At 36.8% G+C, this 26,339-nt stretch overlaps 1 protein-coding gene and 1 long non-coding RNA gene across 7 annotated transcripts in view; both read right to left on the reverse strand.

Moving 5' to 3' along the window:
- Nucleotides 1-26,339, reverse strand: part of LOC123533205 (titin homolog) — a 195,083-nt gene that overhangs the window by 8,748 nt on the left and 159,996 nt on the right. For 2 of the 6 annotated variants that reach the window (XM_053519533.1, XM_053519532.1), the window contains exons 16-21: nt 26,011-26,183; nt 23,316-23,538; nt 22,657-22,731; nt 17,222-17,359; nt 9,138-9,198; nt 4,219-4,324 (exon numbers count right to left, since the gene is read on the reverse strand). In XM_053519533.1, coding sequence (XP_053375508.1) covers nt 4,219-4,324; nt 9,138-9,198; nt 17,222-17,359; nt 22,657-22,731; nt 23,316-23,538; nt 26,011-26,183 — 776 coding nt within the window. The remainder of the gene's footprint in view (nt 1-4,218; nt 4,325-9,137; nt 9,199-17,221; nt 17,360-22,656; nt 22,732-23,315; nt 23,539-26,010; nt 26,184-26,339) is intronic. The other 4 variants (XM_053519534.1, XM_053519536.1, XM_053519535.1 and 1 more) reach the window with 4 other exon arrangements.
- LOC128547296 (uncharacterized) lies at nt 10,432-16,954 on the reverse strand. The gene is made up of 2 exons (XR_008366429.1): nt 16,527-16,954; nt 10,432-15,665 (listed from the first exon to the last, which is right to left on the reverse strand). It is a non-coding gene; the product is annotated as an uncharacterized LOC128547296 (long non-coding RNA).

Raw genomic sequence — 26,339 nt, forward strand, 5'->3', positions numbered from 1 at the left:
AATTCATAAAATACTGTCAAATTTCCAAGTCAGCACTGAAGAAGCCTAGGAAGGCAAACACATATCAATATTGCCTTTCTGTAATACGCAGCTATAGAACGAAGTAAGCCTGGTATATTTCAGTCATTTAAGTAAGAACTAATTACGGTAGTCAGATTTTCCAGCATATCCACTGGCCAAGAAATGTCACATGCTCAATTTTTTTTACTATTTTCAAAAGATGTTTTACTGTACATGTATAATACTTTTAACACAATAGTCTCAAAAATATCTTAGAAATTAATGCAAGTGTTTACTTACGTACATCAATATTAACTAGCAGAAATTCTATAATACTAAAGTGATGATGATGACGAAAAGGAATTCATGTACAGAATGAGAGGGAGACTACAACAAGTAAACAGGGAACATGTGCACATTAATTAACAGACAAAAGATGAGTAAATGAACACCCATATCCAATGTTAGTAAATTGAAGTTGTTATTGTTTGCCTTATTCCTGGGTAAAACATAACAATCCTCACTGAACCACCCACAAACCGGCTGGTTTCACTTTATCTCTGAAGAAAGCAGACCCATTAATCAGCAATTACTGTTCTGAACACATACTTTTCTTATACAATTTCTACCTTCTCTGCTTGTTATAATATTAATTGAAATTATTTTAAGTTGATTGTAAACTCAACTCCTCAATCCTGACGATATTCATTGCCATGAGGATATTAGAGAAAAGAATAGTGTCCGCACCAAGTAAGGGAGCTAACTGTCCTTCTCTGGTTGTAACAGAAAAGCAGGAGCTCATATAGGCAAATGATGCCTACATAATAACTGATTATACAGAATTCACATTGTTGATTGTCATAACTGGGTCAACTACCTTAAAACAAAGTTCACACATAGTAATAAAGGCAAACAATAGACTTCTATCTGTGAGAGATGCATATGCATATTTGCAATTACTCTTCTATGGAATATCGAAACTGTCATTTATTGAAAAAGCAAAGACATAACCACCATTACCCTATGATGCTGTATAGTCACCTCTGTACAGCCAGACACCCTGGGGTGTTGTTCTCAGAATGATGCTGTACAGTCACCTCTGTACAGCCGGACACCCTGGGGTGTTGCTCTCAGAATGATGCTGTACAGTCACCTGTGTACAGCCAGACACCCTGGGGTGTTGGTCTCAGAATGATGCTGTACAGTCACCTCTGTACAGCCATACACCCTGGGGAGTTGTTCTCAGAATGATGCTGTACAGTCACCTCTGTACAGCCGGACACCCTGGGGTGTTGTTCTCAGAATGATGCTGTACAGTCACCTCTGTACAGCCGGACACCCTGGGGTGTTGTTCTCAGAATGATGCTGTACAGTCACCTCTGTATAGCCGGACACCCTGGGGATGATGTACAGTCACCTCTGTATAGCCAGACAGACACCCTGGGGTGTTGTTCTCAGAATGATGCTGTACAGTCACCTCTGTACAGCCGGACACCCTGGGGTGTTGTTCTCAGAATGATGCTGTACAGTCACCTCTGTACAGCCGGACACCCTAGGGTGTTGTTCTCAGAATGATGCTGTACAGTCACCTCTGTATAGCCGGACACCCTGGGGTGTTGTTCTCAGAATGATGCTGTACAGTCACCTCTGTATAGCCAGACACCCTGGGGTGTTGTTCTCAGAATGATGCTGTACAGTCACCTCTGTACAGCCAGACACCCTGGGGTGTTGTTCTCAGAATGATGCTGTACAGTCCCCTCTGTATAGCCACACACCCTGGGGTGTTGTTATCAGAACGATGCTGTACAGTCACCTTTGTATAGCCACACACCCTGGGGTGTTGTTCTCAGAATGATGTTATACAGTCACCTCTGTACAGCCGTACACCTTAGGGATGCTGTACAGTTACCTCTGTATAGCCGGACAGCCTATGGATGCTGTAAAGTCACCTCTGTACAGCCAGACACCCTGGGGTGTTGTTCTCAGAATGATGCTGTACATTCACCTCTGTATAGCCACACTCCCTGGGGTGTTGTTCTCAGAATGATGCTATACAGTCACCTCTGTATAGCCGGACACTACAGTTACCTCTGTATAGCCAGACACCCTATGGATGCTGTAAAGTCACCTCTGTACAGCCAGACACCCTGGGGTGTTGTTCTCAGAATGATGCTGTACAGTCACCTCTGTACAGCCAGACACCCTGGGGTGTTGTTCTCAGAATGATGCTGTACAGTCACCTCTGTATAGCCAGACACCCTGAAGTGTTGTTCTCAGAATGATGCTGTACAGTCACCTCTGTACAGCCAGACACCCTGGGGTGTTGTTCTCAGAATGATGCTGTACAGTCACCTCTGTACAGCCAGACACCCCAGGGTGTTGTTCTCAGAATGATGCTGTACAGTCACCTCTGTATAGCCGGACACCCTGGGGATGATGTACAGTCACCTCTGTATAGCCAGACAGACACCCTGGGGTGTTGTTCTCAGAATGATGCTGTACAGTCACCTCTGCACAGCCAGACACCCTGGGGTGTTGTTCTCAGAAGTATGCTGTACAGTCACCTCTGTATAGCCGGACACCCTGGGGTGTTGTTCTCAGAATGATGCTGTACAGTCACCTCTGTACAGCCAGACACCCTGGGGTGCTGTTCTCAGAATGATGCTGTACAGTCACTTCTGTACAGCCAGACACCCTGGGGTGTTGTTCTCAGAATGATGCTGTACAGTCACCTCTGTACAACCAGACACTCTGGGGTGTTGTTCTTAGAATGATGCTGTACATTCACCTCTGTAGAGCCAGACACCCTGGGGTGTTGTTCTCAGAATGATGCTGTACAGTCACCTCTGTACAACCAGACACTCAGGGGTATTGTTCTCAGAATGATTATGTACAGTCACCTCTGTATAGCCAGACACCCTGAAGTGTTGTTCTCAGAATGATGCTGTACACAGGGTTGTTTAGTAACTGGTCAAAAAGAAGTTTGCCTTGTTAAAAATGTAAGAACCTGAAGTTAAAGTATTGTACTGTATTGTCACAAAGTCATATGCAGCTCTCAGTGTTATACAGGTTAAAGCAAAGAAAAGACATTATTAAGAGAATCACAAGGATTATATGATTACTGTATGGTAAAGGCATAAGTAATATCACTGCATCCTGCTATAAGCACTGACCATCCCTGGTCATCTGGGTTACACAATTATCACAAAATACAGTCAAAGTACACTCAGCAGTAAGGCTTTAAGAACTGAAACGCCATGTTTTTCATTGGTTTATGAAATAGAATGGTGACTATATTTCCAACTGCCACTGTTTCAAACAAAGAGGTTTTCATTTTATAATTTTCACTGTTATAAAATGTCCACTACATTGAAATATAAAAGAAATCTGAAAAAAATACTCAACATTTTTTTTTCCATATCAACACTGTAACATCATAGTTATGTATGTGTTGTCCAATATGCATGACACTGCATGAGTAAAGTTAGTATCATTTAGCAAAAGCCATTTAAAAATGTGAAATAAATAGAAAATGTGTTTGTTTAACAAGCAAGATTGAAATATCTTTCTATTGTGAACACCAGGCCCAGATCTTAAATTTTCACTCGTGAAAATGTTCCGTCAGATGTTCACTAGGTGAAAGACATTTCAATATTACATTGATTATGTTCTTATAAAACATGATTTTTGTTTTTTACAGACAGTTAGTTCATTACTAATCAATTCCAAAGTTAGTTTGTTACTAATCAATTCCAAACTATACTTCAGTTTAAAATGATGGCTGATGTAATAATGGAACTTCAAAAAAAGTATGAAACTGAACAGCTGTGTGTATTCTCACTGTATCAAACATAAAACAAAACACCATAATATCAAGGTACTGGGTATAAAGGTACCGGGTATCACCAAATGGTTTTAACAATTACTACACACCAATCTATCACAATAGATGATATTCCAGAACTTTAGCTGTTGGGTTTTACATGATCTTTCTAGACAGTATTTATCACTGAGACCACCAAGTAAGACTTTCCTTGGTCATGCTAGAAAACCCAGAAATCAGCAAATTTCTGGAGTATCTCCATTATATCACACAACAATTATCAGGGATCTTAAAACACATATCACTTGGGTTTGCCAACTTAATTTCAAAGCACCATGCTATCATTAGCAGCCAATCACAGGGTTTGCCATGCAAGGTCATATGACCTATCTTACATCAGTATATTCACGAGTCATTGCTTTACACCATTCCAGTAACATAGTCTTTATGGCACTAGGGCTCCTGGTAATATTTGCTCCCCTACCAGCACCTGGGGCCAAGCTTTAAGGGATAAAATATGTCAAATATTAATAAGCATTACAATACTTGGTCAAGATGGCTTCTGAAACAGAAGAATAATCAAAATAGTCAAAAAACAAGAGGGCCATGATGGCCCTATATCGCTCACCTGTTATCATTGCACTTGAGGACAAGAAGGTCCTCAGAAAAAATATCTAAGTCCAAGGGACAGTAACAACAAAGGGAAGAAATTTAACCGAAAAAAAAAAAAAATCTTACAAGGTACAGATATGTCAAAATACACCTAAAAATTGGAGGTACCATCCATATTGTACCACAGAAAAAGGGTCTTGGTTTTTCCCTACGGCCAATAATAAAAAAGTTACTAAAAATAAGCTATTTATAGTAACGTAAAAGGGAAGTAATTAAAAAAAAATTATTGTAAGTGAACAAAAGAAGGATCTGCCAAATAAATCTGTTGAAATAAATGAAATTTCAGATCAGTATCTTCATTAGGTATGGAGATATACCCATTTTAATTTGAAATAAAGGGAGGTAATTTGACATAAAATCAGTCCATAGTTATCTACCCTGATTGCCTCAGTCCAACTAATGACAATAATGAAATTTCAAATAAGTCCTATAAGTACTAACTGATATAAATCCATTTTGATTACAATCAGGGGAAGTAATCAGATATAAAATAACTCTGGAACCTATGATTGGATCTGATTTGTCATGGAATCCAAGATTTATTGTTGTTGAAGATATTTTGGAAGTTTGTATCAAATAAAACCATAAATGTCTCTATATGGCTGCAAAAACCAAAATAGCCAATTTTGAACCTTTAAGGGGCCATAACTCTGGAACCCATGACGGAATCTGGCCAGTTCAAGAAACGAACCAAGATCCTGTGGTGATACAAGTTGAGTGCAAGTTTGGTTAAAATCAAATCATAAATGAAGCTGCTATTGTGCAGACAAGGTAAAAATAGCTAATTCTGGCCCTTTCATGGGCCATAACTCTGGAACCCATTATGGGATCTGGCTGGTTCGACAAAAGAACCAAGATCTTATGGTGACACGTTTTGTGCAAGTTTGATTAAATTAAAATCATAAATGAAGCTGCTATTGTGCAGACAAGGTCAAAATAGCTAATTCTGGCCCTTTCAGGGGCCATCACTCTGGAACCCATAATGGAATCTCGCCAGTTCAAGAAAGGAACCAAGATCTTATGGTGATACAAGTTGTGTGCAAGTTTGGTTAAAATAAAATCATAAATGAAGCTGCTATTGTGCAGACAAGGTCAAAATAGCTAATTTTGGCCCTTTCAGGGGCCATAACTCTGGAACCCATAAAGGAATCTGGCCAGTTCAAGAAAGGAACCAAGATCTTATGGTGATACAAGTTGTGTGCCAGTTTGGTAAACATCAAATCATAAATAAAGCTGCTATTGTGCAGACAAGGTCAAAATAGCTAATTTTGGCCCTTTCAGGGGCCATAACTCTGGAACCCATAATGGGATCTGGCCAGTTCAAGAAAGAAACTGAGATCTTATGGTGATACAAGTTGTGTGCAAGTTTGGTTACAATAAAATCATAAATGAAACCACTATCGTGCAGACAAGAAATTGTTGACGCACGGACGGACTGACGACGGATGAAGGGTGATCACAAAAGCTCACCTTGTCACTATGTGACAGGTGAGCTAATAACAAGATAATACAACATGCATCTTGACCTTCAGACACCAAAGGTTAACCTGTAAAGGTAAGACAACTTTAGCATTTTTAAATGAGTGCTGTTTTGTTAGTGGCTGAAATGTAGTCAGCTGGCCTGTCACATCAATTTTTTACATCTGCCACTGTGACAAAGAAGTCTGGAATAAAGATGGTAATTAATTACAGCCTTTCATGTTGCTCAGATACCTGTAAATGTTTTCAAGTTTCTGCAGATTTCAGCAGCAGACATAACTTGACATTTCCATCTCTTAATGTGAAACTTACAGCCAAAAACCTGAGAAATTTATTCTTCCTGTTACACTTTTCAATGATGTCTAAATGATATTTGGCTGCTGAAGATGTTTCTATGGAGACAATAGCTAGAAAATGTATAACAAAATAAAACTGGCAATATGTCTGAAAAAAAATCTGAGTTAGGCAGGAGATTGCAGTAACAAAACTAAGCTTCCCAGGGAAACAGATATAACTAAGTTAGTAAGAAATATGTGCATTCTTTAAGTGTTAGTCTAACTCACTATCATGTTAATCCTGATTTTATTCAGTTAGATATACATCTATGTCACTGAACATGCTTTTTAAATGTTGGGATTATATGATTCTATAAATGGATCAGTTTATGTCTTCTAGCCTCAAAACAAAACAAGTCAATCTCATCACTAGCAAATATAAGGGCACAATAATCTTAACTCAGCCTCACTGTCCAAAATATCATCAGTATAAATCCCGCACAATAACTCAAACGATAACATGTTTGATAATTATGATTTTTCTTCATTAAAACATTTCAATTCAGAAAATATTTTTGTATAACGTCACAGTATGCACTTAACTTCTATCATTGACAACCTTTGAGTTCAACTACCAAACCATGCCATACGAGGGCCAATCTAAAAATAGTGACAATCGCCTGCTTCCATAGTAGTTTGACTTGCTAGAAACTCATGTTTTACCCAGATGATATATGAATGACTCCTTTATAATCCTGGAAAGTTTTATTCAAAATTATTGTACTGTTTCGCAGATATTTAGTTTTGTATCAGGTGTAGGCATATACTCTAAGTAAAATACATGTAGCTATAAAAAGTGAACAAAAATCTGTAATTAGAGCGTACATTAAAATACGTTGTTCTTTAGAAATAACTGCAAGGCAGATATTCGGTGAACTGCATAAACTAAATTTGAAGACACACTGTATACCATATTTCAACAGGATTGTCATTATTTTTAGAATGGCCCTCATACACCTAGCTTAATACCTTTTTTTGTTAAAACAAGACCTGTCTAATGACAGCATGCTCGACTATTTGAAGCCTTTCCACCTTAGTACTAGCTTATATACAACAGCTTCAGCAAAATTTTCTAAGTTGAAGGAGGGGCTAATTTGGCAAAAATGTAAGCTAGAGTTATGTAACTTGCTACCTGAGGTCATCTCATGATGCCGAGGACATGTGTAAAGTAAGAAAGCATTTGGCCCAATTAATTTGAGAAATCTGCTTAAACTTTAAGCAAAATTTCCAAGTTAAAAAGGGGTATGTTTTTGACAAAATAAAAGTTGATGTTACTTGCCCTGTAAGGTCATCTCATGATGCCGAAGACATGTGCGAAGTAAGAAAGCATTTAGCCTAGTTTTTTTTTAATGACCTTCTTATATGCAATAACAGATATAGAGTGAGAATGTGTGACCAGTTCTATATTTTAGATATATTTTTATTATGAAAATCATTAAAATAACATTAAGTCATTATTTTATCAGAATGCCCTTACCTTTCTACAGTTTATTACTTATCTAGAAATAATTATAGCTAAACATATGTGCATTTGATTTGGTCTGCTACTTCAAAAGATTCCAGACAGAATTTGATATGGTAATAATTTAATTAGTAAGTGTTTATTAGTATCAGAAAGTAATAAGCCACTGGAGTAGACAAGTACTGGTCAGGTTTTAATGTATGCATGTGTGATATGATTGGTTGAAATATGATGTATGTGTGATGTGATTGGTTGAAGTATGAAGTGGGCGTGAATGAAAATGTTGCAGAGTTTGGAGGGAAAGTTGAAAGAGGTCAGTTTTGAGTTTGAGTTAGATTTAGGTTTTTGTCTTAGGCACTGGAAAGTCAAAATTAGTCAAAATTGATATTTTAATATTTTAGGCAAGAAAAACTTGGAAACTTTGAGAATAATAAATTATTATGTATGATGAATTGATAAATTGGAATTATTGAAAAGTGATATAGAATGGAATAAAAGAATATTAGAACTCTACCACTTGTTTAATAATAGCTAATTTCCCCGAGAAAAATGGACCCCGGTTACAAATGCATCAAAACTTTAACCTGAAAGAAATTCTATGTTAAAAGGGGGCATAATTCATGAAATATTGCTGCCAGAGTTATGTCCCTTTTGTCATACGATGTAGATGATGTCAAACAATTGCTTTAAGTTTGACTCATATCCCTTCTGTAATAACAGAGATGTAGTGCATCAAAATTAACCTGAAATTGTAAATAAAAAGTGGAAATAATTCATGAAAAATTGGTGCCAGAGATATGGACTTTGTGCCATATGATGTGCGTGATGATGTGGAATAAGTATTTTAAGTTTGAATCAAACTGAGACTGAGATAGAGTGAAAGTGCACCAAAACAACCTGAAATTCTAAGTAAAAAGGGGGGATAATTCATAAAATATTGGTGCAAGAGTTATGACCCTTGTGTCAGATGTGTGGGTGATGATGAGAAATAACTATTTCAAGTTTGAAGCAAATCCATCAAGTAATTAAAGAGATAAAGAGAAAAAAGAGAAAGTGCATCAAAACTTTAACCAAGGTGTGGACATGGAAGGACACTGACGCCAGGGCGGTAGGATAGCTCTCCATATACTTTGTATAGTCAAGCTAACAACTTAGCACAACTTATTAAAAATCAAAAGCAATATGGCAAGTATTAGTATAAAGACCAAAATAATAACTTCTTAAGGAGAAAAGGTAATTTTTTTCATCCTTTTCATAATAATCTTTTGTTCAAACTTATTATTTCTATTTTTTCTGCATCCCTAAAATATGTCATTATATTATGTGTGTTACTGCTGTATATTTAGAGCATTTTTGAAAAACTTACTTAGTTTTTGGTGCGTTCTTTGCATCCATAGCCTTAAAGGCATTCATAGCACCACCACGACCTGCAACACAAAATCACAAGGTCAAAATATATAAAAATTATCCCTTCTAGAAAAGACTTAAACTAATCATAAAATGTGTTAGGTGTCCAATTAAAGCTACGTATCAGACCATATGATTATTGTTTCACAGCTATATGTTGCTAATGGCTTTGCTCATGTTGGCTAAATATATATGTATATATAAATAAAACAATGGTTAAAATCATCCCTGAATACCGGCAATACATATTTTAATGTGAAGTCTTGTACTCAACAACAGCGAGAAGCTTTCATAATAAATAACTTACATTTTATTGTAAATTTTTATTAGGAAATATAATTTTACAAGAAATTCCTCAAATTCAAATCCTCAAGATATTAAAATATTAATTAAATATGAAAGGTGGTTTTTGTGAACATTGCTTATATTGCATTTCTTCACATAAAATGAATGTGTTAATGATGATAGGGCTGCCAAGTTTTGAGGCATACTTAAAAACAAACAAACTGTGAATGTGGAAGATATGATTATTGTTTACTATTTTGTTCATTTATCTCAAGTAAGTTCAGTCTATCTCATTTTTCTCAAAAGATTTAGTTAAAGGCCGACAGTACCACAGATTTTCCTGAAAAGATGATAGTGCTATATAAAAGACATCTATCATAATGAAACATAATATTTCTAAGAATTTATAACTAGAAATAGTAAGAGAAAACTGATGAAATATGAGCCAGCTATAAAATGTTCAAGGAATACTAATAGCTACAGATTAACAAATCAGACGAAAGTAGAAACAAGAGCACCGCCTTGCGGGTGCTGACGCTCATCTGATTTTTTTTGTATAATAGAAATATTGTCCTACCCATGATTTTCTAAGTCTAAAAAGGGCCATCATTCTTGCAAAAAGCGGGATAGAGTTATGTTTCTTGATGTACAGTGTCCACTTATGATGGTGAAAAACTGTTGCAAGTTTTAAAGCAATAGCTTTGATAGTTTATGAGAAAAGTTGACTTAAACATAATACTCAACCAAGAAAATGATTTTCTAAGTCCAAAAGGGGCAATAATTATTGCAAAAAGCAGGATGGAGTTATGTTGCTTGCTGTACAGGGTCAGCTTATGATGGTGAACAAGTGTTGCAAGTTTCAAAGCAATAGCTTTGATAGTTTAAGAGAAAAAGTTAACCTAAACATAAACTTAACCAAGAAATCTGATATTTTCTAAGTCCAAAAGGGGCCATAAATCTTGCAAAAAGCAGGATGGAGTTATGTTTCTTGCTGTACAGGGTCAGCTTATGATGGTGAACAAGTGTTGCAAGTTCTAAAGCAATAGCTTTGATAGTTTAGGATAAAAGCTGACCTAAACATAAAACTTAACCAAGAAAACTGATTTTCTAAGTCCAAAAGGGGCAATAATTCTTGCAAAAAGCAAGATGGAGTTATGTTTCTTCATGTACAGGGTCTGCTTATGATGGTGAACAAGTATTCCAAGTTTCAAAGCAATAGCTTTGATAGTTTAGGAGAAAAGCTGACCTAAACATGAAACTTAACCAAGAAATCTGATATTTTCTAAGTACAAAAGGGGCCATAAATCTTGCAAAAAACAAGATGGAGTTATGTTTCTTGCTATACAGGGTCAGCTTATGATGGTGAACAAGTATTCCAAGTTTCAAAGCAATAGCTTTGATAGTTTAGGAGAAAAGCTGACCTAAACATAAAACTTAACCAGGCAACGCCGACGCAGACGCCGACGCCGACAACCGCTCAAGTGATGACAATAACTCATCATTTTTTTTCAAAAAATCAGATGAGCTAAAAAGTAACTTCATATTATGATAAACATGTAAATTCATTTAAGCAATGCATGTTCAAGCAAATAAGTACAATCCATGACAAAACTCCTAAATACTGAAATGACTGAGGTCTAACCATTATTGATATATGTTAGAAGAATGATTTTCTACAATAATATATATATCTAAGCTAAGAAGCTGACAGTAAACAGTTCAGGGATGAAGTAAATTGAGGACATAGTTCAACAGCAGGAGCTAAAATAAAATGAAAACATAATGGACACTCATTTATTTTTATTTCATTTCAGCACAAGTTTATACTCACTTCATCCCTGTACCGTAAAAAATCAAACAATTTGTTAAAGAAAAGGCTGAAAAAATAGACAATAATACAATAAATTCTACTATGCATGCAGCTACATAAGACCTGTCATTACTATTATCCTGCATGTTAAAATATTACATTTTATAACTTTTCATACCAAAATTAAAGTTATATACATGCAAGTAGTTACTGGCATATATTCATGAAAAGTTATTTTCATGAACTTACGCAGTTTCTGTAATGACAAGCCTTGAAATTACAATATTATACCACTTTATACCCCAGTCACACATACGGCCCGGATAGCTATGTCTAGCCACGGACAGAAACGTGGTAATCCGTATCGATCCGTACCTGAGCTGTACCTTAAAGTAGTAACCCATATCAATCCGCACGGCTAAGGTACGGATCGATACAGATTACTATGTTTCTATCTGTAGCTAAACGTAGCTATCTGCGCCATAAGTGTGACTGTGGTATTATACGTAGTTATACAAAAAGCATGCTTTGTGCCAAATTGAATTTGTAATATCAATTTTGTATTTTCCCAAGGTGATTCTTTATAAAACACAAAAAAATATGTGTGGGAGGAATTTTCATTTATTGATCTGGAAACATTTTCTGTCCCAAGGTCACCATGATCTTGACCTTTGATCTTCTGACCAAAATAAATATTTCTAATCTACTGACTTCAAGCAATCATCCTATAAAAGTTTTACAACTGTAGACCTAAGCATTCTCTAGTTATTGTGTAGACAGCATTCTTAGGCTCAAGGTCACTGTAACCTTGACATATGACCTTCATCTACTGTTTTAAAAGCAATCATGAAGTTGGATGACCTTAATGCCTAGTTATTCAGCAGATACTATTTTCAGGTCAATGAAGGTCACTGACCTTGACTTCTGACCCACTAGCCCCTTAAATAATATGGACCTTCCAATAACCACAGGCAATCAACTAAAGAAGTTTGACAACACCAGGCCTAAGCGTACCGAAACTACATCCAGCCTGGAGGTCAACAGCACTGAGTTTAATGTACTGAGCCCCAAATCGCAGGGTTGTGTATCATCCTATGAAGTTTCATGTCAGTTAGCTAAAGTGTTCACTAGATATTGATTTGAGTTACTAAACAGTCTATAGACCAACATGAGCACTCTCCAGAGAGGTGTGGGGGTGCAGGCAGCATAAAAATATCATTATGAGTTGTTTTTTTAAAAATTGCGCATTCAATTTTACATGAGCAGTAGATTTTATAACAAGAGGCCCAAATGGGCCTAAGTTGCTCACTTGAAGAGGATCATAACCATCTGACCCATAAAGGGGCCAAACACCCCAAACTGAACAAATTTATGAGAGGACCTTTTATTGATGCCACAGACCAGGTTTGATGAAGATCCACTGAGTGGTACACAATAAGTAGTCATTAAAATGTATTCTTACTTTTAGCCCTAGCAACCCCTAAAAGGGGCCAACTGCCCCCATTTGAACAAATTTGAGAGAGGTGTTTTGAGTACTTTAGCAAGATAATTGAGGACACCATTCGTCTTAAGCGTGTATGATACAAATATCATTCTACAATGAAGAATTTTATTAAACCATATTTTTTCAAAACATCAATGTATCTGAAAGATATTCAGCAGATAAAAAGATACGGCCATATGCATAAGACCGATTTGAAAATATTCATCCTCCGGTCAATTTTCACAATATATGGGAAAGTCCCACTTAGGACAACATTTTAGCATACAGAAAGAGAACCAAAATACAATAATGAAATGTTTAATATTAAATTTTGTAGACTATTTTCAATCACACAGTCAGTAAAATGTAATGGACCGTGTGCTTGATTTTTTAAAATTTGCCAAATATCAAATAAAATCCTTATATTGCTGCTCATCAATATTTTTATTTTTATTTATTTTACATCAAAAGCTATCTATTGTCAAAATTAACCTTATTTGTTTGTTTGTTTGTTCCAGGTTTAGCCCCATACTTCAACAGTATTTCAATTATGTATTAGCAGGCAGTTACCAGTAATAATCTGCTCTCCGCAAGTAGCTGGCAACTTCTCCACATGGATCAGAGGTGGAGAATGAATGATTTCAGACACAATGTCACAGAGAACATACGTCTCACCTGTAGATAAAACTCATGATCCATAGACCCATTTTAAATATCTGTACCTTACATTTTCTTGAAGAATACTGTCAGTGCTGAATAAAAATAAAGAAGTGAAGGTCATGTTTGTTGCAAGAAAAATATTTTCAGTCAAACAAACACACTGTAAAATCAGCTAAAAATGAGACCCCAAAATTGCAGTGATGGTGTATGACCTGAGTTTCAAGGAAAAATTCTGTTATGTTATCAGTTCATTATTAAAATCCTACATGAATGTCAAGCATAGATCTGTCATGTGATTTCAGCCAAAATTTGTATGGAAAATAAGGAAAGTAGCTCTACAGAGCAAAAAAATGCCTGAGAACTATTTGATTCTATCATTATATAGGTACCATTTTTTTCACATCATTTTCCTACTTAGTGTTTGTTTACCTTTAATACACTAGATATTAAAGGATCACGGCAACATTTGTGCTCTGGATGCTGTCTATAGTCTATGTGGCATTTTTATGCTTCATTGTGTCTGAAAGGGCGAATGGACCGTTATTAAACTTAAACACTGACTGATTGTTTTCTAGATTTCCTGGATAAATCACTTCCCGTTTAAATAAAACATTTTTAAAATAAAGTCTCTATATATTTGTCATTGTCATCACTGTTCTTTTTTGTACGATGACATGTCTGCTATGCTTCAAGCACAATTTTAAAAACCTAATTATACTTCTGTCTCACCTTTAACTTGGGAAGATGATTATTCTAATGTAATATATCTATGACCTGGTTACTAACATGAAATGTAAAAAACATTTTGTTGCAGCATATAACAAATACTGGCATTTTGACAATTCTGCAACTTATTTGCAAGAAGATGTTCAATAAAAGAACCATTTTGTAATTAATAGCTAAATTGTTATTTACAGAGAATTTATTTACGATGTTCATTTTGATCACCAGCTAGTAACTTGGCATCAAGTAGAAATAAGTAGAATTTTTACAGTGCTAAAAATCAAGTCAATACCTTATCAAAAGAAGACAGATAAGGAGAGCCCCTAGCTGCTAGTAAAACTGTGACAGGAAGTTGCTAAAGTTGATATCCACGATGGCACATCTATCTATACTAATACCTCAACCAGAACCCTTGTTCTAGGTGACATGAAAAAGCAACCTGCAGAATTTTATAGGCCTATGTAAGACCAAGATCAGACAGCACACAACTTTGTCAGCTGACCAGGGTCTAGACTGTTAGCTTCTTAGACACTTAATCCTTACCTACTTACTGGAAAGCAAACAGTGTAAACCCTGATCTGTCAGCACGGTTGCATGCTGGCTGATCTGGGTCTACACTGTTTGCCAAAGTCCTAAAAAAGGGCTAACAGAGAGCTCAGTGCAAAATAACTGTATCTTGTAATTACAACTGTTTTGTGCAAAAAGGTCAATATTCATTGTAAGGGTGAAAGGTACAGGTTAAAGTCTTTTGGAAAGTTAACATATAAACTGTAAATTCTAATTTTCATTTGTAACTATATTTTGGACTGACTAATACTTTTTTTTTCAAAATGGACATAATAAATCACACTGCCAGCAGACTGCAAACGTTTTGATATTCCACACTTTCCACCAAACTGATCTGTATTCTAAAGAATATTCATTTCAATGCATTTGGTGTTTGGCCAACATTTTCTAAGAATTTGTGTCTACTGTATATTAAACAAGAGGGCCATGAAGGCCCTGTATCGCTCACCTGACCTATTGACCTAAAGATCATCAAGATCAACATTCTGACCAAGTTTCATTAAGATATGGTCATAAATGTAGCCTCTAAAGTGTTAACTAGCTTTTCCTTTGATTTGACCCGGTGACCTAGTTTTTGCCCCCACATGACCCAGATTCGAACTTGACCTAAAGATCATCAAGATTAACATTCTGATTAAGTTTCATGAAGATACAGTCATAAATCTGGCCTCTAGAGTCTTAACAAGCTTTTCCTTTGATTTGACCTAGTGACCTAGTTTTTTAACACACCTGACCCAGATTTAAACTTGACCTATAGATCATCAAGATTAACATTCTGACCAAGTTTCATTAAGATATGGTCATAAATGTGGCCTCTAAAGTGTTAACTAACTATTCCTTTTATTTGACCCCCGTGACCTAGTTTTTGACCCGACATGACCCAGATTCGAACTTGACCTAAAGACCATCAAGTTTAACATTCTGACTAAGTTTCATGAAGATATAGTCAAAAATGTGGCCTCTAGAGTGTTAACAAGCTTTTCCTTTGATATGACCTAGTGACCTAGTTTTTGACTCCATCTGACCCAGATTTAAACTTGACCTAAAGATTATCAAGATTAACATTCTGACCAAGTTTCATTAAGATATGGTCATAAACGTGGCCTCTACAGTGTTAATTAGCTTTTCCTTTGATTTGACCCGGTGACCTAGTTTTTGACCCGACATGACCCAGATTCAAAATTGCCCTAAAGATCATCAAGTTTAACATTCTGACTAAGTTTCATGAAGATATAGTCATAAATGTGGCCTCTAGAGTGTTAACAAGCTTTTCCTTTGATATGACCTAGTGACCTAGTTTTTGACCCCACCTAACCCAGATTTGAACTTGAGCTATAGATCATCAAGATTTGACCAAGTTTCATTAAGGTATGGTCATAAATGTGGCCTCTAGTGTAAACTAGCTTTTCATTTGATTTGGCTTGGTGACCTAGTTTTTTATCCTACATGACCCAGATTCAAACTGGACCTTAAGATCATCAATATTAACAATCTGACCAAGTTTCATGAAGATACAGTCATAAATGCGGCTTCAACAGTGTTAACAAGCTTTTCCTTTGATTTGACCTGGTGACCTAGTTTATGATCCCAGATAACCAAATATCGAACTCGTCCAAGATTTTATTAAGGGTAACATTCTGACCAAGTTTCATTAAGATTGGGCCAAAAATGTGACCTCTAGAGTGTTAACAAGCTTTTTCTTTGATTTGACCTGGTGACCTAGTTTTTGACCCCAGATGACCCAATATCGAACTCGTCCAAGATTTTATTGAGGGTAACATCCTGACCAAGTTTCATTAAGATTGGGCCAAAATTGTGACCTCTAGAGTGTTAACAAGCTTTTCCTTTGATTTGACCTGATGACCTAGTTTTTGACCCCAGATGACTTAATATCGAACTCATCCAAGATTTTATTGAGGGTAACATTCTGACCAAGTTTCATTAAGATTGGGCCAAAAATGTGACCTCTAGAGTGTTAACAAGCTTTTCCTTTGATTTGACCTGATGACCTAGTTTTTGACCCCAGATGACCCAATATCGAACTCGTCCAAGATTTTATTGAGGGTAACATTCTGACCAAGTTTCATTAAGATTGGGTCAAAAATGTGACCTCTAGAGTGTTAACAGTCAAATTGTTGACGACGGACGGACGGACGGACGGACGGACGACGGACGACGACGGACGCCGGACACAGGGTGATCACTAAAGCTCACCTTTGAGCACTTCGTGCTCAGGTGAGCTAAAAAAAGTTTTGACTGAAAAAAATTGAATCAAATATTTTTGCTTATACATATTTTACAAGAAAAAGTAATTAATTTCATGAGGATGGAAATTCAAGAGATGAACAAAAGACTGTTTAAACTCATTGCACTTATGACAGTTTTTCATTCATTTTTTGGTGATACAAGTCCAAAATGTTACCTGACAAAAAGTGATAGATACTATAGTAGTGTTATAAAGCTAAGCTAATACAATACAGTTAGTTATAATAAATGCAAGCCGTATATCGTCTACCTCCCCACGATTCTGTTTTCTCAGACGTGTGTGTCACATTGTCTTTACTGCTCCAGGATTCTGTTTTCACAGTGAGGACACCGCTCACATTGCCGGCTGCTTTTATTATTTGTTGAGCCAACTGGGGTGCTATATCTTCTAGTAGAGGGCGGGAATAAATCATACATTTATAAATATCTAGCCAAAATGCTTTCAATAACCATCAAATGCTTCACCGCAAACAACCAAATTTTCTTGGAAAAAGCTACACAACAAACTATAACATAATCACTTCCTCATCCGCTTGTGTAAAAACAAACTGCATGGTAATGTGTGCAACAAGATGAACAAAACTTCAGCACATAACACTGAAAGTTTGGCATGTGAAAACAGCAGTGACACAGATTCTTTGGAACCCTGCAAACAAACACTCGCTTTTATAAAACATATACTTTTGTCTCGGATGGAAAATTGTTCACTAAGCTTTTTCCAAGAAAACTTTCATGTAATCATGCTATATAATACAGTCATTCTATCATTCACACATGAAAGTCGTAAAATGAAATGAAAATGTGTCAACAAATAATAAATAAAATAATGAAAACAAATAAATTATGAAAATTTATGACCATGCATTTATGCAAACATAATGATCAAATTTTACTTTTAGGGGTAAACAGTATTAGATCATTGGTCCCACTACTTGCTTGTACCAAGATTTATAAAATAGAATAGATCTGAAATTCGCATAACATTATATAGCAATATCTCACTAAATAATAGTAACCAAATGAATGACCACACTCTTTTTCTGAAGTTTCAGTGACATAATTTATTCCAAAAAAATCAATGCGAAAACTCAAACAAGAGGGCCATGATGGCCCTATATCGCTCACCTGAGTACCATTGCTTTAACCAAAAACAAAAAATTCTTAAAAGGTACAGATATGTCAAAATACACCTAAAAATTTGAGGTACCATCCATGTTGTACGACAGAAAAGTGGTCTCGGTTTCTCCCTACGGCCAATAATAAAAAAGTTACTAAATATGCTATTTATAGTAACATTAAAGGGAAGTAATTAAAAAACAAGAGCTGTCTCCATTGGATGACACATGCCCCCGATGGCACTTTGAATGAATAGTTATGGCCGATGTTAGAGTTTAGGACCTTTGACCTACGGACCTGGGTCTTGCGCGCGACACGTTGTCTTACTGTGCCACACATTCATGCGTAGTTATTTTAAAATCCATGCATGAATGACAAAGATATGGACCGGACATGTCCATCATTGCACTATCATGAAATATGACCTTTAACGTCTAAGTGTGACCTTGACTTTAGAGCTACGGACCTGGGTCTTGTGCGCGACATGTTGTCTTACTGTGGTACACACTCATGCCCAATAATTTTAAAATCCATGCATGAATGACAAAGATATGGACCGGACACGCCTATCAATGCACTATCATGAAATATGACCTTTAACATCTAAGTGTGACCTTGACCTTTGAGCTACGGACCTGGGTCTTGCGCGCGACACGTCGTCTTACTGTGGTACACATTCATGCCAAGTTATTTGAAAATCCATCCATGGATGACAAAGATATGGACCGGACACGAAAATTGCGGACAGACTGACAGACGGTTCAAAAACTATATGCCTCCCTTTGGGGGCATAAAAATTATTGTAAGCGAACAAAAGAAGGATCTGCCAAATAAAAACAAGAGCACTGCAATGCAACGCAAATGCAGAGCAATATTCACACAAAACAAAGTCACATGACCTTTGACCCCTAAGTGTGACCTTGACATTGAAGTGAGCCATCCGAAACATGCGTACTGCACATCATTTCAATGAGGAGAACATTTGTGTCAGGTTTCTCTGAAATCCATCAAGGGGTTACAGAGCAGAAGGGAAATTGCTAACCAACACACAGACAGACAGACGGACACCAAGGCGATAACATAATACGTCCCTTCGGGTGTATAAAAAGGAATCGAGATCTTATGGTGATACAAGTTGTGTGCAAGTTTGGTTAAAATTAAATCATAAATGAAGCTGCTATTGTGCTCTTTCAGGGGCCATAACTCTGGAACTCATTAAGAGATCTGGCCGGTTCAAGAAAGGAACCAAGATCTTATGGTGACACAAGTTTTGTGCAAGTTTGATTAAATTCAAATCACAAATGAAGCTGCTATTGTGCAGACAAGGTCAAAATAGCTAATTCCGGCCCTATCAGGGGCCGTAACTCTGGAACCCATTATGGAATCTGGCCTGTTCAAGAAAGGAACCAAGATCTTATGGTGACACAAGTTTTGTGCAAGTTTGGTTAAAACAAGAGCTGTCCATAAGACAGCCAAGCTCGACTATTCGAAATATTGTCACAGAAGCTGGAAATTATTACCCAAAATGTTAAATATCAAAAGAGTTTTAAGTTCAAAAGGGGACATATCAGAGTTATGGGACTTGATGCTATCAACTAGTTTTATAACCCCGAAGAAACATGTTAAGTTTCAATTCAATATCTGCATTAGTTTTGGGGATAGTAACTTGCATGTAAAACTTTAACCAGAATTTTCTAAGTCCAAAAGGGGGCATAATTTGCTCAAAATACATGTTAAGAGTTATGGAACTTGACCCAGTGAGGTAGGTAATTGATCTAGAAAAAGAATAAATAAGTTCCAAATCTATATGCCTTTTAGTAATAGCTGTATGTACTTGCACGCAAAACTTTAACCAGAATTTTCTAAGTCCAAAAGGGGGCATAATTTGGCCAAAATACATGCCAGAGTTATGGGACTTGACCCAGTGAGGTAGGTAATTGATCTAGAAAAAGAATAAATAAGTTTCAAATCTATATGCCTTTTAGTAATAGCTGTATGTACTTGCACGCAAAACTTTAACCAGAATTTTCTAAGTCCAAAAGGGGGCATAATTTGGCCAAAATACATGCCAGAGTTATGGGACTTGACCCAGTGAGGTAGGTAATTGATCTAGAAAAAGAAAAAATAAGTTTCAAATCTATATGCCTTTTAGTAATAGCTGTATGTACTTGCACGCAAAACTTTAACCAGAATTTTCTAAGTCCAAAAGGGGGCATAATTTGGCCAAAATGAAGGTCAGAGTTATGGGACTTGGTGCTATCAACTAGTTTTATAACCCCGAAGACACATGTGAAGTTTCAATTCAATATCTGCATTAGTTTTGGAGATAGTAACTTGCATGTAAAACTTTAACCAGAATTTTCTAAGTCCAAAAGGGGGCATAATTTGCTCAAAATACATGTTAGAGTTATGGAACTTGACCCAGTGAGGTTGGTAATTGACCTAGAAAAAGAATAAATAAGTTTCAAAGCTATATGCCTTTAAATGATAGCTGTATGTACTTGCATGCAAAAACTTAACCAAGGTGTGACGCCGACGCCGACGCCGACGCCGACGCCGACGCCAGGGTGAGTAGAATAGCTAGACTATTCTTCGAATAGTCGAGCTAATAAAATCATAAATGAAGCTGCTATTGTGCCGACAAGGTCAAAATAGCTAATTTTGACCCCTTCAAGGACCATAACTCTGGAACCCATAATGGAATCTGGCCAGTTCCAGAAAAGAACCAAGATCTTATGGTGATACAAGTTGTGTGCAAGTTTGGTAAAAATCAAATCATAAAGCTGCTATTGTGCAGACAAGGTCAAAATAGCTAATTTTGGGCCTTTCAGGGGCCATAACTCTGGAACCCATAAAGGAATCTGGCCAGTTCAAGAAAGGAATCAAGATCTTATGGTGATACAAGTTTTGTGCAAGTTTGGTAAAAATCAAATCATAAATAAAGCTGCTATTGTGCAGACAAGGTCAAAATAGCTTATTTTGGCCCCTTCAGGGGCTATAACTCTGGAACCCATAACGGGATCTGGCCAGTTCAAGAAAGGAACCGAGATCTTATGGTGATACAAGTTGTGTGCAAGTTTGGTTAAAATAAAATCATAAATGAAACCACTATCGTGCAGACAAGAAATTGTTGACGGAAGGACGCACGGAAGTAAGGACTGACGACGGACGAAGGGTGATCACAAAAACTCACCTTGTCACTATGTGACAGGTGAACTAAAAAGCATTATGGCAAAACATGGAAAATATCTGTGCAGCATAATGCAGAACTGGAGACATCAACTTCTGTGATATTACACCAAGTACATTATTCAATATAGCATGTTTCCTTTAGTGAGGCAGGAAAGAGTCTAGGGGAAACTCTTGTATATTTTCATAAAGAGTCTAATTTTGTTGGATCACTGAGAAACAAGCTGTCATGCTTCTCCAGTGTTTCTCACAACACCCTAACAAGAGCTGTCAGTGGACAGCACGCTCGACTATTCTCAGTGCTTGATAGTATAATATAAGCTATGAGTAAAACTTCAACATTACAATAAGCATATTCTAAGTTGAAAAGGGGCCATAATTCAGTCAAAATGCTTGATAGAGTTGCCTCCACCTTTTTACAGACTGGGGTCATGATGGTAAACAAGTATGCAAAATATGAAAGCAATATCTCAATGGACTTTGAAAATATTCGGGGTGGTACGCAAACTTTAACATTTATTCTAAGTCGAAAAGGGGCCATAATTCAGTCAAAATGCTTGATAGAGTTGCCTCCTCCTTTTTACAGACTGGGGTCATGATGGTAAACAAGTATGCAAAATATGAAAGCAATATCTCAATGGACTTTGAAAATATTTGGGGTGGTACGCAAACTTTAACATTTGTGTGACGCTCACGCTCACGCCGACGCAGGGGCGAGTAGGATAGCTCCCCTATTCTTCGAATAGTCGAGCTAAAAATGTAGGTTGAAATCTATATGAAAATATTTTTAACATGTAAGGAATAAAATCTTTTTTTTTAGGTAACTTTAGGATAACTTGCATGCAAGATTTCAACAATGTGAGGCTGTGGTGAAAAGGAGAGAGAAATGAACGAATGATGTGATTGACAGATGAGTAAACAAATACAGGGCAGTTGCAGCAACTCTTACCCCGCTCTCTGTCACCTCCACCCTGCCTGCTCGGTCTCCGTACAATTGTTAAAAAAATTATTTCAAATGTTTGTACCTTTCAAAGGTATGTCGCCAGATTCATCACTGATCATTAAAATTGTAATTTCTGTGGAAAATCCTCTGTTCAAGAGACATAATGGTTTACTTTATCTGACTTTGACAATTTCTGAATATTTTAGAGTTCAAATTCTTAAATGTTACAATGTTCATGATGATAATTTAACAAAATATTGTAGGGATTTTCTGATTAAACATCAGACCATTTGGATATGTTTACTAGCTTCCACAGCAAAAACTTAAAATTGCTATATTCAAAAAAACAAACGATTGATAATAATAGCTTCTATGTTTTTGTTAGTTCTACTTAAATGCAGTTTATTTAAAAAACAGGAAAATTACAATGCACCTACCTGCAGGTTTTCCAGTAGCTCCACCAACTTTTGTCACAGTTTCTACTTTCCGCGTTGTCGTTACACTCTTACCATCTACAAATAAAAGCGAAACACTGCATGCAAAACGCACATCAACATATAAAGTGCCGACTCGAAAACATACGAACAATCATTCGCAAAGGCATCTGTCATTTTTTATGCTTAAACGCATTTACAAGCACGTTTTTTACACATATAATGACATCTGCAAATTTTCACATAATGATATTGATGTTAATTCTGGTTATATGCCAAAACAAAATCTTTCACAGTCATGTTAGAGATTAAGCTGTAATACGAAAATGAGCAGTAACCCAGTTTTGACCATAAAACATAGCATATAATAATTAAAAAATAATAGGAGAAAACCAAAATAACAAACTTATCTGGAAGGAATCAGGCCTGTATTTGTAATTAGTTGATTGAAGATAACTGCACAGTAATGCAACTTTATAGATGATAGGAAAAATTACACAGGATAAATTTGATAAACCAGGTAGCTTATCAAGAAATGCATAAAATCTTTTTGAACTTTTATAAAATTTCTGCAACAATAATAAGAATAAGAAAATATTTTGCAGAAATAGGAGGGTGAAATATAGGCAGCATATCAACTAATACTTAAAACCAGGCCTAACCTCTCGATATTTCAGTTTTCACTGTTGACGTTTGTGACATACCAGTCTTGCCGGCAGCTTGGTCATATGAATCAAGCGTTTTCTTTTTTAATATATCGGCCTGTTTTATTTTTTCTTGTAGGGCACGTTCTGATATCGCCAAATGTGGTGAATCATGGTGAGTTGCCCCAGCACCTGATAATTCCTTTAATGTTCTCTTCTTCTCTTCCTCTGCCAGTTTCAACTGAATAACAGAAATCAGTGAATTCATTTAAGAGATAAGTATTAAGTAATATATCATAATTCAAAAACATGTACAACTTTCCCTTATCCTTAACTGCTGTTCAGCCATATCAAGGTTTTTGGACTCGTGTGATATAGGAGTGAATGTCACACCTACCCTTTCCCTTAACTGCTGTTCAGCCATACAAAGATGTTTGAACTCAGTGTGATATAGGAGTGAATGTCACACCTACCCTTTCCCTTAACTGCTGTTCAGCCATATAAAGATGTTTGAACTCAAGGTGATATAGGAGTGAATGTTACACCTACCCTTTCCCTTAACTGCTGTTCAGCCATATAAAGATGTTTGGACTCAGTGTGATATAGGAGTGAATGTCACACCTACCTTTTCCCTTAACTGCTGTTCAGTCATATCAAGGTGTTTGGACTCATTGTGATATAGGAGTGAATGTCACACCTACTCCTTCCCTTAATTGTTTTTCAGCCATATCAAGGTGTTTGAACTCATTGTGATATAGGCATGAATGGCACACCTACCTTTTCCCTTAACTGCTGTTCAGCCATATCAAGGTGTTTGAACTCATTCTGATATAGGAGTGAATGTCCCACCTACCTTTTCCCTTAACTGCTGTTCAGCCATATCAAGGTGTTTGGACTCATTGTGATATAGGAGTGAATGTCACATCTACCCTTTCCCTTAACTGCTGTTCACCTACCCTTTCCCTTAACTGCTGTTCAGCCATATCAAGGTGTTTGAACTCACTGTGATATAGGAGTGAATGTTACACCTACTCTTTCCCTTAACTGCTGTTCACCTACCCTTTCCCTTAACTGCTGTTCAGCCATATCAAGGTGTTTGAACTCACTGTGATATAGGAGTGAATGTTACACCTACTCTTTCCCTTAACTGCTGTTCACCTCCCTTTTCCCTTAACTGCTGTTCACCTACCTTTTCCCTTAACTGCTGTTCAGCCATATCAAGATGTTTGAACTCACTGTGATATAGGAGTGAATGTCACACCTACCCTTTCCCTTAACTGCTGTTCAGCCATATCAAGATGTTTGTACTCACTGTGATATAGGAGTGAATGTCACACCTACCCTTTCCCTTAACTGCTGTTCAGCCATATCAAGATGTTTGACCTCAGTGTGATATAGGAGTGAATGTTACACCTACCCTTTCCCTTAACTGCTATTCAGCCATATCAAGATGTTTGAACTCACTGTGATATAGGAGTGAATGTCAAACCTACCCTTTCCCTTAACTGCTGTTCACCTACCCTTTCCCTTAACTGCTGTTCAGCCATATCAATGTTAGGACTCACTGTGATATAGAAGTGAATGTTACACCTACCCTTTCTCTGAACTGCTGTTCAACCATATCTAAGTGTTTGAACTCAAGGTGATATAGGAGTGAATGTTACACCTACTCTTTCCCTTAACTGCTGTTTAGCCATATCAAGGTGTTTGGACTCAGTGTGATATAGGAGTGAATGTTACACCTACCCATTCTCTTAACTGCTGTTCAGTCATACCAAACTGTTAGAACTCACTTCAATATAGGAGTGAAAGTTACAACTACCCTTTCCCTTAACATCAAGATGTTTGGACTTAGTGCAATATAGGAGTGAATGTTACACCTACTCTTTCTTTTAACTGCTGTTCAGCCATATCAAGATGTTTGAACTCAATGTGATATAGGAGTGAATGTTATACCTACCCTTTCCCTTAATTACTGTTCAGTCATAACAAGATGTTTGTACTCAGTGTGGAGTGAACGCTACACCTTCTCTTTCCCTTAACTGCTGTTCAGCCATAACAAGATGTTTGGACTCAGTGTGGGAGTGAATGTTACACCTACTCTTTCCCTTAACTGCTGTTCAGCCATAACAAATGTTTGGACACAGTGTGGGAGTGAATGTTACACCTACTCTTTCCCTTAACTGCTGTTCAGCCATAACAAGATGTTTGGACTCAGTGTGATATAGGAGTGAATGCTACACCTACCCTTTCTCTTAACTGCTGTTCCCTTAATTGCTGTTCAGTCATATCAAGGTGTTTAGACTCAGTGTGGGAGTGAATGTTACACCTACCCTTTTACTTAACTGCTGTTCAGCCGTATCAAGGTGTTTGGACTCAGTGTGATATAGGAATGAATGTCACACCTACCTTTTCCCTTAACTGCTGTTCAGCCATATCAAGGTGTTTGGACTCAGTGTGATATAGGAGTGAAAGTCACACCTACCCTTTCCCTTAATTGTTTTTCAGCCATATCAAGGTGTTTGGACTCAGTGCGATATAGGAGTGAATGTTACACCTACCCTTTCCCTTAACTGCTGTTCAGCCATATCAAGGTGTTTGGACTCCGTGTGATATAGGAGTGAATGTTACACCTACCCTTTCCCTTAACTGCTGTTCAGCCATATCAAGGTGTTTGGACTCAGTGTGATATAGGAGTGAATGTTACACCTACCCTATCCCTTAACTGCTGTTCAGCCAAATCAAGATGTTTGGACTCATGGGTTTGGGCAGCTTGCTTCTGAAACTGCTGAAGTTTCTGCTGTTTCATTAAATCTGCCTCCCGATGTTTCCTTTTGATGGCATCTTCAGGTTCCGGTCTTCCTGCACGTTTAGCCTCCCATTCTTCTGTTAACAGAAAGGGAAAGAAACTTAATTACTGACAAACTATATGTTATATGTTATGGAAAAACAGGAGAATTAGTTGTTTTTAAAATGAAAATCGAAAAGTGTTTGTAATGCTTTTCTCGAGGTAAACTGCCTTGATTATAAATATCTATATTT

Source organism: Mercenaria mercenaria, chromosome 12 (genome assembly GCF_021730395.1).
Source record: "Mercenaria mercenaria strain notata chromosome 12, MADL_Memer_1, whole genome shotgun sequence".
NCBI classification, from domain to species: Eukaryota; Metazoa; Mollusca; class Bivalvia; order Venerida; family Veneridae; genus Mercenaria; species Mercenaria mercenaria.